Source organism: Ochotona curzoniae, unplaced genomic scaffold (assembly GCF_017591425.1).
Source record: "Ochotona curzoniae isolate NIBS_2020 unplaced genomic scaffold, NIBS_Ocur_1.0 contig_64, whole genome shotgun sequence".
Lineage (NCBI taxonomy): Eukaryota > Metazoa > Chordata > Mammalia > Lagomorpha > Ochotonidae > Ochotona > Ochotona curzoniae.
Genome location: NW_024466502.1, coordinates 291504 through 306273, shown reverse-complemented (window position 1 = coordinate 306273; position 14770 = coordinate 291504). Strand labels below are relative to the sequence as shown.

The 14770-nt window shown below is 58.5% G+C and overlaps 1 protein-coding gene across 1 annotated transcript; it reads right to left on the bottom strand.

The window, feature by feature from the left end:
* Positions 1-3640: 3640 nt before the first annotated feature.
* ADPRHL1 (ADP-ribosylhydrolase like 1) lies at positions 3641-13201 on the bottom strand. The gene is made up of 7 exons (XM_040990998.1): positions 13024-13201; positions 10919-11083; positions 9078-9203; positions 8765-8905; positions 7985-8112; positions 7254-7386; positions 3641-3798 (listed from the first exon to the last, which is right to left on the bottom strand). The coding sequence occupies exons 1-7, from the start codon at positions 13199-13201 to the stop codon at positions 3641-3643; spliced, it is 1029 nt and encodes a 342-aa protein (XP_040846932.1).
* Between the last annotated feature and the right edge of the window lie 1569 nt (positions 13202-14770).

The following is a 14770-nucleotide window of genomic DNA, read 5'->3' as shown; positions in this document are numbered from 1 at the left end:
CAGTCAGGGCTGGGCAGCTGCGAAGTCGAAGGCAGAGAAGCCACCCAGCTCTCTTGGGGCCAGAACATTATGTTCTCAGCACCAATTCCAGGGCAGTTCTGGCATGTTCTGGAAGGGGAGCCTGACTGTCCCTGGACATATGGGCATCCCTGTGGAGGCCTGGGAGGAGCCAGTGCCAACCAGGCAAGGTCCTGGCCCCCATCTTCCTCTGGATGAGCTCTGACCACAGCTGGGCAGCTATCTCCCACACACAGTCACTCCCATGGATACACAATGACCATGGTTTTGCCATCCCTCATCAGGTCACAAGGCCCTTTGGCTCCAGCACCTGGCTGTGTCCCTGGCAGGCACGGGGAGGGGCAGGGCCATTTGTACCTCCCAAGCCCCATGGACCTCACCAGTCAGCTGGGAGGGACAGACAGTGTGCTTGGCTGCCCAGGGCTCTGAGTCCACGCAGTAGTGGGCCTGGGGGACTTCAGCCAAGGTGGGCCTTCCCAGAACCCTAGCACCACTTCCCCACACATGATTGTCCAGGCCAGTGATCATTGGCCAAATCCCCGTCATAGCAAGAGAATGAGTGAGGTGGTTAAGGTACCAGGACAGAGATCCTGCCTTCAACAGGAAATTTCAAGTTGGATTCCTAAGCATGAAGCCTGACATGGTGCTGGGAAGCATGGAGGCAAGGGAAGGAGTGAGCCAGCAACAGTGCCACATGACGGGGTTCCTGGAGCCTCCCCGCAACTGCGACCACCACACTCAGCAGAGTCTACAGCAGACACATCCACTGTCACTTCACTTCCTTGACAAGGAGACTGACAGCTGAGGTCAGTCAGTCCATGAGGGTCCATGTCCCTGGAAGCATCTGGCTTCAGGTGGTGGGCGCCTCGGCCTCTGGGTTGTATGTAGACATTAGCACACAGGGGTTCTCTCCCTGGGACACGAGAGCATCTGATTTCTGCCCTGTGGCCATTTGGTGGTGAGTGGACAAACACACCCCGAGTGTGAGATCCCCGTCCTATGGCCTAGCTGCTGATGAGTGACAACCAGGGGTCACTCTGAACCTTCATGTGGTTGCAGACGGATAGGGACCTGCCTGAACATCCACACAGACCCACCCTCACCTCGGAGCTGATATCCTGGGCATGGCCTGGGCCGGCAGAAGTCATGTGGGCCGTTGCCACAGACACGGCCAAGCCTGGGCTGGGCTATCGCATGCCTGTGGTCCCTCCCTGCTGTCTGACAACCACCTTTCCCTGGGTAAGAGACTACCCCCCTACCCCGCCTGGGCTTCCTTGGGCCAGCCAGGGGATACAGGTGCCTGCATCATGGGAACTGCAGAAGGCAGCCAAGGTTGGGGCTACCAGCGCTCTTGAGTGCTGCCCCTGAGGGGCTCGGCAGAGCCTCCTCCTGCCGGGACATCCCCGAGCTCTCTCCCCACCTGTCAAAGCATTGTCAGAGGGAAACGGGACACCTGCAGCCATGGCAGCAGGCAATGTTGCAACTGGGTCTTCTACAGGGCTGCACACAGGGCCCTCCCAGGTGCCAGCCAGCCGTGGCAGTGAGGGCACAGTGGGCACTGCCAGGCAGTCCTCCGAAGCCCAGCCCGGTGCCATCCCAGCTCCAGCAGCCTTTTGTGCCCTGGGGGAACAGCATGGTGCATTCAGGGGACCCCCTGCTTGGGGTCCTCAGAGAGGAGTCATGACAAACTGCAAGACAAAAAGCCCAAACTGCACATGGGACACATGTCCTACACAGAACACAGGTTCAGTGGAACTCCAGCTGCTCACCAACCAGACATGCTGGGAGCAGAATGTTCCAAACACAGAACACGTGTCATGCGAAGAACACATGTCCTACATGGAATGTACATTCTGTTATGGAACTAAGCTCACTACTTCAGAGGCACAAGACACAGAACATGTGCCCAGTGGAGCCCCAGCTGCTCGCAACCAGACATGCTGAAAACAGAACACACATTCCATGCAACATGCCACTTTCCTTGGCACACGGCCCGCAGTCCCATGGGTGGACATCAATGTCTTTACAGGAGAGGAGCAGCACCGTTCAGACATCATGACAAACGTGTTGACCATGGAAGCCACGTGACCTACGAGGGCCAGCTCCAAAGCGCAGTCTAGTGCAGTGGCTATACGCCCTGTCCCTGCTACCACTTCCTTCCTGGGGATGAGTCTGCCACCTCACCACACATCAAAGCATGTGGGCTTGGCACCCTGGGGCTCCCTGGGGCCACCTGCCAACCCCACGAAGCCAGGGTTACATGAACTGTGTCCAGCCCCAGGGCGTGGGGTGCATAGTGACCCAGAGGCCCGCTGGGAACACAGAAAGCATTCCAGCAGCCCAGAGCACCCCCTGCAAGCTCAGCCTCACTCCCAACTGAAGTCCCAGGAGGCCCCACCCACAGTCGTTTGTAGCACCATCAGGAGTCCCTTCTCAGAGAGCTGTGTCCCCTGTCCCTGCCCTGCTGGCTGTGGGGCCTCACAGATTGTGCACATCTGGTTTCCCCCATGGGTTACACCCCCCACCATGGACGTGAAGGTTGTGGGCTTCAGGGTCAGCACCCGTCTGTGCTGCCATGGCTGGGTTGCCCAGGCTGCCGTGGGGTCAGCAGGAGCCCCGTCAAACGGCAGATTCACACAGCTGAGGGCAGGGATGCCCATGATGCTGTATTTGGGGTGAGGGCAAAAGAGGTGACATTGGTAGCAAGTGGGTGTGCAGCAGGGAGGGAGATGCTCACCCAGGACAACAGGAAATGTGGGTAGGAAACCAAACTGGCCAGGACAGACTGGCTGCAGTGGGGCAGGCACGGGAGAAGCCAAGGGGCAACTCACTCGGGACAGGTGGGTGGACGTGGAGACTCTCTCAGGGCCGGATGAGTGGACGTGGGACCCTCACTCAGGGCCATGTTGGGTGGACATGGGACCCTCACTCAGGACTGTGTCGGTGGACATGGAGACTCTCATTCAGGGTCGGGTGGGTGGATGTGGGACCCTCACTCAGGACTGTGTTGGGTGGACGTGGGACCCTCACTCAGGACTGTGTCGGTGGACATGGGACCCTCACTCAGGGTCAGGTGGGTGGACGTGGGACCCTCACTCAGGACTGTGTTGGTGGACATGGGACCCTCACTCAGGGTCGGGTGGGTGGACGTGGGACCCTCACTCAGGACTGTGTTGGGTGGACGTGTGACCCTCACTCAGGACTGTGTCGGTGGACATGGAGACTCTCACTCAGGGTCGGGTGGGTGGACGTGGGACCCTCACTCAGGACTGTATCAGTGGACATGGAGACTCTCACTCAGGGTCGGGTGGGTGGACGTGGGACCCTCACTCAGGACTGTGTTGGGTGGACGTGGGACCCTCACTCAGGACTGTGTCGGGTGGACATGGAGACTCTCACTCAGGGTCGGGTGGGTGGACGTGGGACCCTCACTCAGGACTGTGTCGGGTGGACATGGAGACTCTCACTCAGGGTCGGGTGGGTGGACGTGGGACCCTCACTCAGGACTGTGTCGGGTGGACATGGAGACTCTCACTCAGGGTCGGGTGGGTGGACGTGGGACCCTCACTCAGGACTGTGTCGGGTGGACATAGGGCCCTCTACCTAGGGACAACAGAACACTTTACTTCTCCTCGGTGGACAGACGGTAGAGGGCGGTGCCCAGCTCCTGCAGCTGCTCCCGGTGCTCCAGCTCCTGGTATAGGCCCCTGGGGATGGCATCCAGCCCATGCAGCAGTCCAAACAGGCAACCAGCGATGGAGCCCGTGGCCCCGCTCTCACCTGCAAGGGCAAACATGGTCCAGTACCAGTGACCCTGTATGGCCCCACTTTGCCCCTGTCCTGGGTACCCCCATGCAAATAGTTGCCTCCCTGCTCCAGCCAAGTGCACGTCAGGGTGGAGCGAAGGAGGGTGAGGGTCTAGGCATGCTCAGGGCAGCACACTTAACCTATCTACTGCCTTAGCTCTAGTCAGACTCAGTGCCCATGCCCAACCTGGCTCTCTTCTTGTGCAAGTTAAAGAAGTGCATGAGGAGTGTGTGTGTACAGTGAGTGTGTCAAGAACATGTGTGTAAGAAAGCAATGTGGGAGGAATGTGTGTGTCAGGAAGGAGTGTGTGTGTGTGTCAGGAAGGAGTTGTGGGAGGAATGTGTGTGTCAGGGGGAGTGTGTGTGTGAGGAGTGTGTGTGTGTGTCAGGGAGAGTGTGTGTGTGAGGAGTGTGTGGGAGGAATGTGTGTGTGTCAGGGGGAGTGTGTGTGAGGAGTGTGTGTGTGTCAGGAAGGAGTTGTGGGAGGAATGTGTGTGTGTCAGGGAGGGGTGTGTGTGTGTCAGGGGGAGTGTGTGTGTGTCAGGGGGAGTGTGTCGGGGCAGTGTGTGTGTATGTGTGTCAGGGAGGGTGTGTGTGTGCCAGGGAGGAGTGTGTGTGAGTCAGGGGGAGTGTGTGTGAGGAGTGTGTGTGTGTCAGGAAGGAGTTGTGGGAGGAATGTGTGTGTGTCAGGGGGAGTGTGTGTGTCAGGGGGAGTGTGTGTGTGTCAGGGGGAGTGTGTGTGTGTCAGGGGGAGTGTGTGTGTGAGGAGTGTGTGTGTGTCAGGGGGAGTGTGTGTGTGTCAGGGAGGAGTGTGTGGGAGGAATGTGTGTGTGTCAGGGAGGAGTGTGTGTGTGTCAGGGGGAGTGTGTGTGTGTCAGGGGGAGTGTGTGTGTCAGGGGGAGTGTGTGTGTGTCAGGGGGAGTGTGTGTGTGTCAGGGGGAGTGTGTGTGTGAGGAGTGTGTGTGTGTCAGGGGGAGTGTGTGTGTGTCAGGGAGGAGTGTGTGGGAGGAATGTGTGTGTGTCAGGGAGGGGTGTGTGTGTGTCAGGGGGAGTGTGTGTGTGTCAGGGGGAGTGTGTCGGGGCAGTGTGTGTGTGTATGTGTGTCAGGGAGGAGTGTGTGTGTGTCAGGGGGAGTGTGTGTGTGTGTCAGGGAGGGTGTGTGTGTGCCAGGAGTGTGTATGTGTCAGGGAGGAGTGTGTGTGTGTGTCAAGGAGGGGTATGTGTGTGTGTTTGTGTGTGTCAGGGAGGAGTGTGTGTGTGTCAGGGGGAGTGTGTGTGTGTGTCAGGAAGGGTGTGTGTGTGCCAGGGAGGAGTGTGTGTGAGTCAGGGAGGAGTGTGTGTGTGTCAGGGAGGAGTGTGTGTGTGTCAGGGGGAGTGTGTGTGTGTCAGGAAGGGTGTGTGTGTGCCAGGGAGAAGTGTGTATGTGTCAGGGAGGAGTGTGTGTGTGTCAAGGAGGGGTGTGTGTGTGTTTGTGTGTGTCAGGGAGGAGTGTGTGTGAGTCAGGGAGGAGTGTGCGTGTGTATGTATGTGTGTGTGTGTGTCAGGGAGGAGTGTGCGTGTGTGTGTGTGTGCCAGGGAGGAGTGTGTGTGTGTGCTGAAACCAACTCAGCCTCCCACTGAGTGGCCCTGAGGCGGCAGAGGGCTCAGGTCACCTGGTTCCTGCCCCCAGTGGGGGAGGGCTCTGTTATGTTTGTGACTCCAGGTGTGCTCCACGCTGCTCCTTGGTTGAGGCCACTGCTGGTGTTTGCGCTGTAAGCCTGGGGGCCCAATGTTCTTAATCTCTCTCTCTCTTTCCCTCTCTCTTGCTCCCTCTCGTGGCTCTAGAATGCTGCATTCTGCACCTTGGGGGCTGGGAACCCCAGATGTTGTGGATGCTTCTCCCATCTCCACCTTGGGTACTGCTGAGCTCTGTCAGTTTCCACACACCTCTCCTTAGTGCACTGTGGGAGATCACCCCTGGTCCCTGCCTGCTTAGCCTATGTGGGAGGTCATAGGTACACGGCACACTGTGTCCCTGGGGGACCCTGACAATGGCTCTGGCTAACTGAGACCCCAACCTGGCCCATTCACTGGGCATGCAGCGAGAGCGGTGGGCTGCACCCCAGTCTCTCTTCTCTGTCCTTGAACGAGCTGAGCTGAGACTTCCCTGATAAGCAACTCTAAGAAGTCAAATGCGACCCACAGCCTATCTGCCAGCCACACGTGGTGAATGTGACCCGAGGCAGAGCTTTCAGCTTATGTGCTCTATGGGACTCATGGTCTAGCTGCCCTTGACCTGAGGCACAGCTTCCAGCCATGACTGTGGTATATGACCTGTGACTTGGTTGGAGGGTCCAGAGAGATAGACATGCCTTCTTGCCAGGTACAGTGTCATTGTTGGGTGGGAAGACTGAGGGACCACCCTTCTGCTTTCCCCTTTCCTAGTCTATACAAGTTGCGCCAGATTTACAATAAAAGGACATGCCCCACCAGACTGTCCCTGGTAGTTCTGCAACCAAAGAACACCGTCGTCTCACCCCTTTGGTGGTCTTGGGGCCCTGCTGGCAGGAAAAACCCCCCAGAGTGTATATGCACACACATGTGGGAAGGAGAAGCTGGACCTGAAGGAGCTTGGGCTGCAGTGGGTGGAGGGAGGCACAGCACCATAGCAGTGGACACAGGACCCCAGTCTTTGGGCAATGGATGGGACCAGGAGCTCCCTAACCTTGGCTGAGCCCTCCAGCTCTCACTGATGCCCTACCCCCTCTACACATGTGCTGTGGTACCCAGCACGCTGTTTCCCGAGTGCTCTCCTCTCCCTGCACCATCCCTGTACCCACAACCAGAGGAGACTGTCATCTGCATTGTTTTCCTCCCTGCACAGCCCCAGCCCAGGCACTGCTAGGGACCCCACATGCCTCCCTTAGCTTCTTTGTCCTTTCCAGGTCTGGGAGCCCCCAGAACTCCTGCAGCACTAGGTTCAGGCCCTGGGCAGTATTGGTCTCCCCTTATGGCCACGAGAGCCCCGTGCCACACAGTGCCAGGCACCTGTTCACTATCTTATGTCAAGGTCACTCAGGGTCCTGGACTCTGAACTTTGACCTGTGGTATGTTTAGGCTGCAGAAGCAGGGACCCATGGGGCGGCCTCAGACAGACACCAGTGGACAGTGGGCAGACTTGGAATCTTGAGCAGACACAGAGAGGGGCCTGATGATCATTCTGGCTGTTTCTGGGCAGGCACCTGTCTCCTTTGCTGTCCAGGCAGGTGTGCGTTGGGACAGGGACTAGCAGTGGAGTCTGCTGTCTTGGGACAGCTCCAGAAAGGGACAAGAGGAGCCATGTAGGGGTCAGCAGGTTGTCTGATGCATACCAGAGGTTCCTGGACACTCCAGAAGGATGACCAGGGAGAGCACCCAGAAGCCCATGGCCATGGAAAAGGACTGGCTCACCTCCATGGAACATGGCATGGCGACACAGCTCATCCCAGCTGCTGCCCGCAGCCAAGAGAGCATCATAAGCTATCATGGGAGCATCGTGGCCACGCCGGCCCCCTCGTCCCTCAGAGCTCCACTTCCTGTAGGTCTAAAGAGAAAACCCAGGTTAAAGGTATGAGACCTCTGTGTGTGTCCCCACAGTGGGGACAGTAGTGCCACCCACCCACTCATTCATCCATCCATCCATCCATCCATCCATCCACCCACTAACCATCTACCCATCCATCCCACCATCCAGTTACCCACCCATCCTTCCACCAACCTAACTACCCACTTACCCCTCCATCATCCAGTCATCCAACCACCCATTTATGTCTATCCCTCCATCCACCCATCCACTCATTCATCCATCTACCCATCTATCCATCTATTTATTCATTTATCCATCTATCTATCCACTTGCACATTCATTCGTTCACCCACCCAGCCATCTAACAACCCGCCCATCCATACATCCATCCATTCAGCATCTACCACCCACTCATCCATCCACCTATCCATCCATCCACCCACCTAATTACCCACTCATTCCTCTATCTCTCCCTCCCTCCCTCTCTCCTTCTTTACATCCATCCATCCACCCATCCATCCACTTTCCACTCTCCCATCCTTTTTTCTGCCCAGCTACTCTGCTCTGAGCACCACACCAGAACCTGGCATTGCCTCAGTTGTCAGGCTAGACTCACCCGGTCTCTTTCCTCTGCATTGTAATTGTCAGGAAAGACAGCTTTGTTTTCTGTGTCTTCACTGATTTTTCTTTCCTCCAAATAAAATTGCCATTTAGCTTCAAAGTAAAACCAGTGCTCCTGGTATTCTGATGGGAAGAAGAATATGACATCATTGGAAGTGACAATCATCTAGTTGTGAGGGGGAGAGGTAAGGAGTGGGTGAAATTATCACCAATGCATCTGCAGGTGCATGAAGTGCTGAGTTTCTGCTGCTGCAGGAGACGCTCAGCAACCACAGGACAACCACAGTGCAGATGTGGCTCCTGTCACAGGCTTGCAGCAGCAAGAATGGGGGCAAAGGTGCAGTTCTGCAGTCTCCTAAGCCTGTCCTCAAAGGTAGGCCCAACCGCAGTGCAAGTGTGCTCTTCCCAGTTGTGAACATGGGGGTCATACAGTATCCCCAATGCTCAAAACACAGCAGAGGGGTCACCACAGAGTCCCCACACCCACAACAGGGAGACACATAGAGTATGCCCATTGTGCTATGGGTATGCCTGGGTGTGCTGTGTGTGCTACAGTTGTGCTGGAGGTGTGCTGAGACATGGGGTTGTGCCTGGATATGGGGTGTGCTGTGGGTATGCCATGGGAGTGTTGGGGTGTGCTGGATTTGCTGGGATGCAGTGTAGCCATTCCTGGGGTGTGCCGTGGATGTGCCTGGGTGTGCTGTGGGAGTGCTCGTGTGTGCTGGGTGTGCCTGGGTGTTCTGGGGTGTGTCAGGAAGGAGTGTGCGGGGCTTACCTGCCATGTGCCGGATGGTCCTCTTGCAGTAGTCCTCAGCCCGCGGCAGAGCACGCAGCATATCCCGCCCCCACTGCACCAGGGGCTTCCCTTGTGCAGCGAAGGCCACAAACAGGGCTGTGCACAGAGACCCTAGGAAGCCTGTGGATCAGGGAAGAGAGAGACTGAGTGGTCACCAGGCCAGTTGTGCCACCCTGTGCCACCTAAGCCCTGCCTCCCGTTTTGTCCATCTCAGCAGGCCCCACCCCCACCCCACCCCCTACCAGCCAGGTGGTTGTGTCATCCAGCCCAGCAGGCCCCGCCCCCATCGCACCTGTCGGATGGTTGTGTGTCATCCGGCCACACTCGATGCTGACCTCCACGAGGGTGTCCAGCCGCTCTGGCTTCCAGTACCGCAGACCGATACACATGGCCTTGGTGGCCGCTCCGAATCCTGAGCCTGCAGGAACATAAGTGCCTGAATCCAGATGACGGTGATGACACGGATGGCTTCCTACGACCTCCTCGTGTCCAGATTCAGGCACTGTGATGCACTGACGGGGCAGGCAGAATAATGACCAGCAGCTGAATGGGGCTGTGACACCTGCCCATGTCTCATTTCTGCCCGGGGAACGTGAAGGACACAGCTGCCTGCTGGCATGTCTAGGCACATCCCCTTTGACTACCAGCAGTCCTCAGCTACTCCAACAGCTGCTCAGGCAGGATCCACTCCCGGCTCCTGACCCTCACATAATTGCCTCTCTGTGAGTCCATGCAGATGTGGTCCACTGGGCATGGAGGGCAGCTCACCATGGCTCTAAATGCACTGGGGCCACCTGCCTGGGCTGGGCACCCTGGAGTCCATCCAGCAGGGGTTCTTGCCATCATGGCTGCCCCTGACCCTCCTCTGAGAGCTGGACACTGTATCCAGCAGGCATTTCACCTTTCTCTGGCGTGGGGAGCAGCCTGTGGGGAAGCTATGGGCACCCGTAATCCTCTGCCACTCTGCTTCTCCCAGCGGCCTCGGGTCCCTGATTCGTCATTGTCCACTTGCGGGGGCCACGCATGGACCAAGAGCCTGACACCAGTCCCCTTCCTATCTCCTGTGTATTGGACAAGCCACACTCTCAGATCTGAACGTGTTCTGCCTGGCCCTGAGCTGCCTCTCCCAGGCCCCCTGTGGACAAGCACCAACAGCAAACAGGCCACTAGGAGCGTGGCTATCAGCCCAGGGTTTGTCTCCATCACCCGGGATCTGTGTCCATGTCACAGGACCCACAGCAAGTGTCCAGGACACCATGGCTGGGGCTGTGTGGTCACCGATGCTGGAGCACATGGGTCTCCTGCCCATGAGCTTGCACATACAATCTCTCACACACAACCTTTCAAACTTCCACACATGCAACCTTTCACACATCACTCCACACACATGACCTTCACTCACACAGCTTTTTATACAAACCTGCACACACCTAGAGGAAGCAGAGGCAGGCACAGGCCTGGGGGTTGCACGACGTGAGGCACAGAGACCAGGGTGGGCACATGGGAGCTCCAGGGATGCCACAGTCAGCCTAGGGCCCTGCGTGGCACTGAAGCACTGGCCCTGGCCCACAGTGGGAATGTGGGAGGATGTGACTCCCAGCAGGGCTCTAGACTGGCTGTCTGCACACAGCAGAGCTTCGCACTGTGGTGGACCTCAGGGTGCCCGAGGCAGACACAGTGACCAGTGTATGAGCACACATCACACGTCTATACTGTTTTCCCGTGTCAGTCTACACTGCCTGCACTCAGTGTTACAAGCAGGAACAGCTGAGGGGAAGTTTCCTGGGAGTCAGCCTGGCATCCTGGAAAAGTGACCCCACACCTGCCATCCTTGTCTCCCCATGCCCACTGTCCTCATCTCCCCGACACCCGCCATCCTTGTCTCCCCCACACCCGCCATCCTTGTCTTCCCCACACCCATCCTCATCCCCTCCGCCCACTGTCCTCGTCTCCCCTACACCCCCAATCCTCATCCACCCATGCCCACGGTCCTTGTTGCCCCTGTCCACCATTCTCATCCCCCCCCACACCCACGGTCCTTGTCCCCTCTACCGCCCTTGTCCTCCCCATCCACTGTCCTCATCCCCACACGCCCACCCTCCTCGTCTCTCCCCCCCCCCCCGCCACACGTACCCTTTTCATTGAAGGGCGTGTGCCAGGCCAGCAGGTAGTTGTCTGGCTTCAGCTGGGAACAGCCCTCGAGGGTGGCAGGGTCTGGCCGCCGATCTGGAAGTTTCTCCACAGCGTGCACGTAGGCCCGCACCATCTCCCGGTACAGATCATCCAGGCACCAGTAGTCTGGGGATTAGAGGGGTCATCAGGGTACGGGCAGAAACAGGGGACCTCCAGGGCCAGCACAGCCCCATACCAGGATGCCCTGAGGGCAGGAGGACTGAGTGGGTGGGGAAAGGGGGAGTCCCCACCTGCTGGTTCACCCTGGATGCTCCTGGTGGCTGGGTTGGGACACCACTGGGAGCTCCTGTGTGGAACCCCAAGGTTCAGCCACCTCCCACTGCCTCTAGTTTGTGAGTCTGTGCAAAACTAGATCAAGGACAGGGACCCAGGCCCAGCAGGCATGTCAGCTGCCAGGCTAAGTGCCCATTGGTGGGTGCTGACAGCAAGTCATGAGCTATCTCAGGATGGACAGAGAGCCATGCTCCTGGAAGCTGGGCCCAGCACTGAGCACCCAGGGACCTACAGCTGTCCTCACATGGTGCCACGGGTGTTCAGCTTTGGGGAGAGGGGAGGGAAACAACAGATGACAAAGGCCAGTGTCGCCCCCTACAGCCAGAGGTGAGGGTTGGAGGGCCTGGCACGACCTCTGTGGGGCTGTGGCGGTTAAAGCAGGACTAGGTGGCAAGGGGGAAGGCAGGGGGTGCATTCCATGGCCCCAGCTGTGAGTTGGCGGCTAGAGTGAAGGGACTTGGCAGGGATGAGGTGTGCAGGCCACAGGGGAAGGTGAAACACGGTGGTCCTGAGGGGGGAATTAGGTCTGAATGCTCCTGTGGCAGGGCTCAACACAGTCCTGGTGTTGGGGAGACTAGCCGAGGAGGGAGGGAGCTGGGCTGCCCGAGGCCACGCCCACTGTATGCCTGGCATCTGGCTGGGGACCCACACATGGAGCTTGGGTAGACACAGCGGGAAATAGATCCCCACATGGGCCCTGTCAGGAAGACCCCGTCATGTAGGCATCATGGGCAAACAGTCACGGCCGGGGACGGAGCATGGGGTAGCTCAGTGGCTCCATCTGTACATGGCTGCTGGCGCCAGACACCCAGCCAAACCCTCACTTGTGTGAGAATGAACAAGTAGAGTTAGGGGTAGACATTCAAGGCATGCCTGAAGCCACCACAGCTTGGCCCCCCATGCTCCTATGTGGCTGGTAGTGGCTCAAGGGAAGAAGCCTCAACAGTGCGCTTCAGTGCAATGGAACAGCTGCCAGCAGAGGAGATGGCAAGTCAGGGACCCCACTGTTTGCAACCTTACCTGGGTGGGGGCCAGCGCTCCCAAGGGCTGGGCCACACAGCTCAGCCGCTCCACACCCACCCTATCTAGGGGCGGGTGTGACGGCCCCCATAGCCTCTGTAGCTCACAGGGCTACTGAGATGCTGCCTGCCAACCTTGGGAACAGGGTACTGGGTGGACTCAGGGGGCTGTATTGCCTGCCAAATCACTGGTGCCTCACCCTGCAGCACACCTCGGCTGTATCGGGCTATTTAGGGCTCTTGGAGTGGGTGGCATTCCTATACAATGACTTCGGAGCTAAACGGAGCCATGCACGCCAGACGGCCAGCACAGGGGGCCCCAGTGACTTAGAGGCCTTACTGGGCAGTGGGAGTGGCCCAGGCCACATTGGGTAGTGGTAGGGGTGGGCAGCACACATACCGCTGCTCCTGTGAGATCGGCTCCACGCACAAACTGGTCCACAACCCACTCGCCAAGTGGGGAGTGTGTCTCAGTTTCTCCCTACACTCTAGCTGGGGTCCTGCCTCCCTGACCCCTGACCGCACAGGCTTCTGAGCATTACGATGACACAATGGGGAGGGTCCAGGGGCCCACCCACTCTGTGCCAGGGCCTCAGCTCCACTAGAAGCGAGTGCTTCGCTGGGACTCCTTTCCCATGCAAATCAAGAGTCCCAATTGCCACCACAGACCCTGAGCCACAGTGGGCATCCATGGACCAGCCATCTGCCACGGTGGGCAGCAGCGGCAGGCACTACTGCACACTCCATGCCTACCTGTGGTGAGGGCCTCAGCGGTGGCCATGTGCATGATGGTGTTGTCGCTCACGGGCCACTCTGTTGGGGATAGCACTAGGTGGCCCAGGCCCCCAGTGCCATTCTCCCTGCCGGTGTGGCTGTAGCCGAGGGCATCTCCGACTGCCCCCAGCACCATCGCAGCCTGGAACCTCTCCATCCCGGGACCAGCTTCCATCCCTGCCTCTGCTGCCTCCAGCCAGCTGTAATGGCACCAGCACTGGTCACTGTGAGACTGTTGGAGCTTTCCCCAAGTGGCTGGGTACTGCCCTGATGTCTCCGCCCACCGCCACCAATGAGAGTGAACCCCACCACGTGGGAGGTGTCAGGTTCTCGGGGCTGAGCCTGGAACTGCAGCTTCCTGGCCCCGGAGCAATGAGGGGGTGGGGACATCATCGGCCCTGTTGCTCTCCTCTGTGGCATCCACCTTTCTGGAAATTCCGGCAGGTGCACCTGTGTTGCCCTAGACCAGACTTCCTGGTCTGCACGAGGACGCAGTGTCCACCTATTGCCCGTAGTCAGAGGACCTGAAGCTTTGTGGTGAAGCTGGCCACAGAACACGTGTGTGGGCAAAGGGTTCTGAGCCCTCCTACCACCCACCTACCCCAGGAAGTGTATCTGGCCTCCACAGGGTCTAGTTACTCAGACACTCCTGAAAGGGACCCTGCCCCAGCTCTCCCTTCCACCTGCTGGGGATCTGGGCTCTAGAGAGCCAGTTTGTGGTGTGACGTCAGTGTTTGGGGGACCCCTGCTCCTGCGTGCCCTGCAGCCTGCACAGCTCTGGGACACAGGCCCCTACAGCCGGCACTGCTGGCCACCTGGATGCTCCAAGTACCCTCCTCTTGCAGTGAGCTCATGGGTTTGTGCACTTCAGGCACCAGGACTTGCATCCACTCTGGCCCTGTGGGGTGCATGCACACGCAATGCAATGCGTTGCCTGATGCCGAACAGCACGGCCCACACTCTGTTACTGACACCAGCACGTTCATGCTAGGGGCTCCTGGGGTGCAGTGGGTGGGGGTCCTGAGGTCCTAGGCCAGGTGCAGGACCCTGCCCTCTACAGAGACCCGCAAGGCAGGAGCCTCGGCCTCAGGGGGCCCCAGGTTTGCTGAGCCCTGTAGGAGCCCCGGGCTCAGGGGGCCCCAGGTTTGCAGTTGAGTCTGGGACTTCTCCAGCACAAGTTTCAGGTCAGGCCCATGGGTACATGGAAGGAGACCTCCACACCTTCAGGCTGCTTACAGCCACCAGAGGCTGGGCATTCAGCTTCTGAGTAGAGACGGTCCAGCTGCCCAGGAGGACTGCTCCAGCCTGAGTGACTAGTTAGGCTCTCACACTAGTTATGTTTTCACATGATTACTTATGTCACATAACTAGTTGTGTCCTCACATGACTGGTTGTGTCACTACAGGACCAGGAGGGGGCAAGCCAGGCCTGGGATCTCCAGTCAGAAGCCCAGACACACTGCAAAGCTTGAGGCAGGGCACCCAGGCCACGGGCTACAAATGACATCCCCTAAAGCTCGGGCGCCTTGGTGTGCAACCCAGCCCGCCTGCTCGTGGCCCTGTCACAGGCCTGCAATGCCGAAGTTGGGGAGCCACAAGTGGTGGCCAAAGCCCAGCACCAGGGGGCAGTGGTTTCCATCAGGAGGAGGGGGAGGATCAGAGGCTGCTGGGGCCGGGCTGTAGCTACAGACAGGGCAGGGCCTCGGTCTAGTCCTGCCTCAACCATG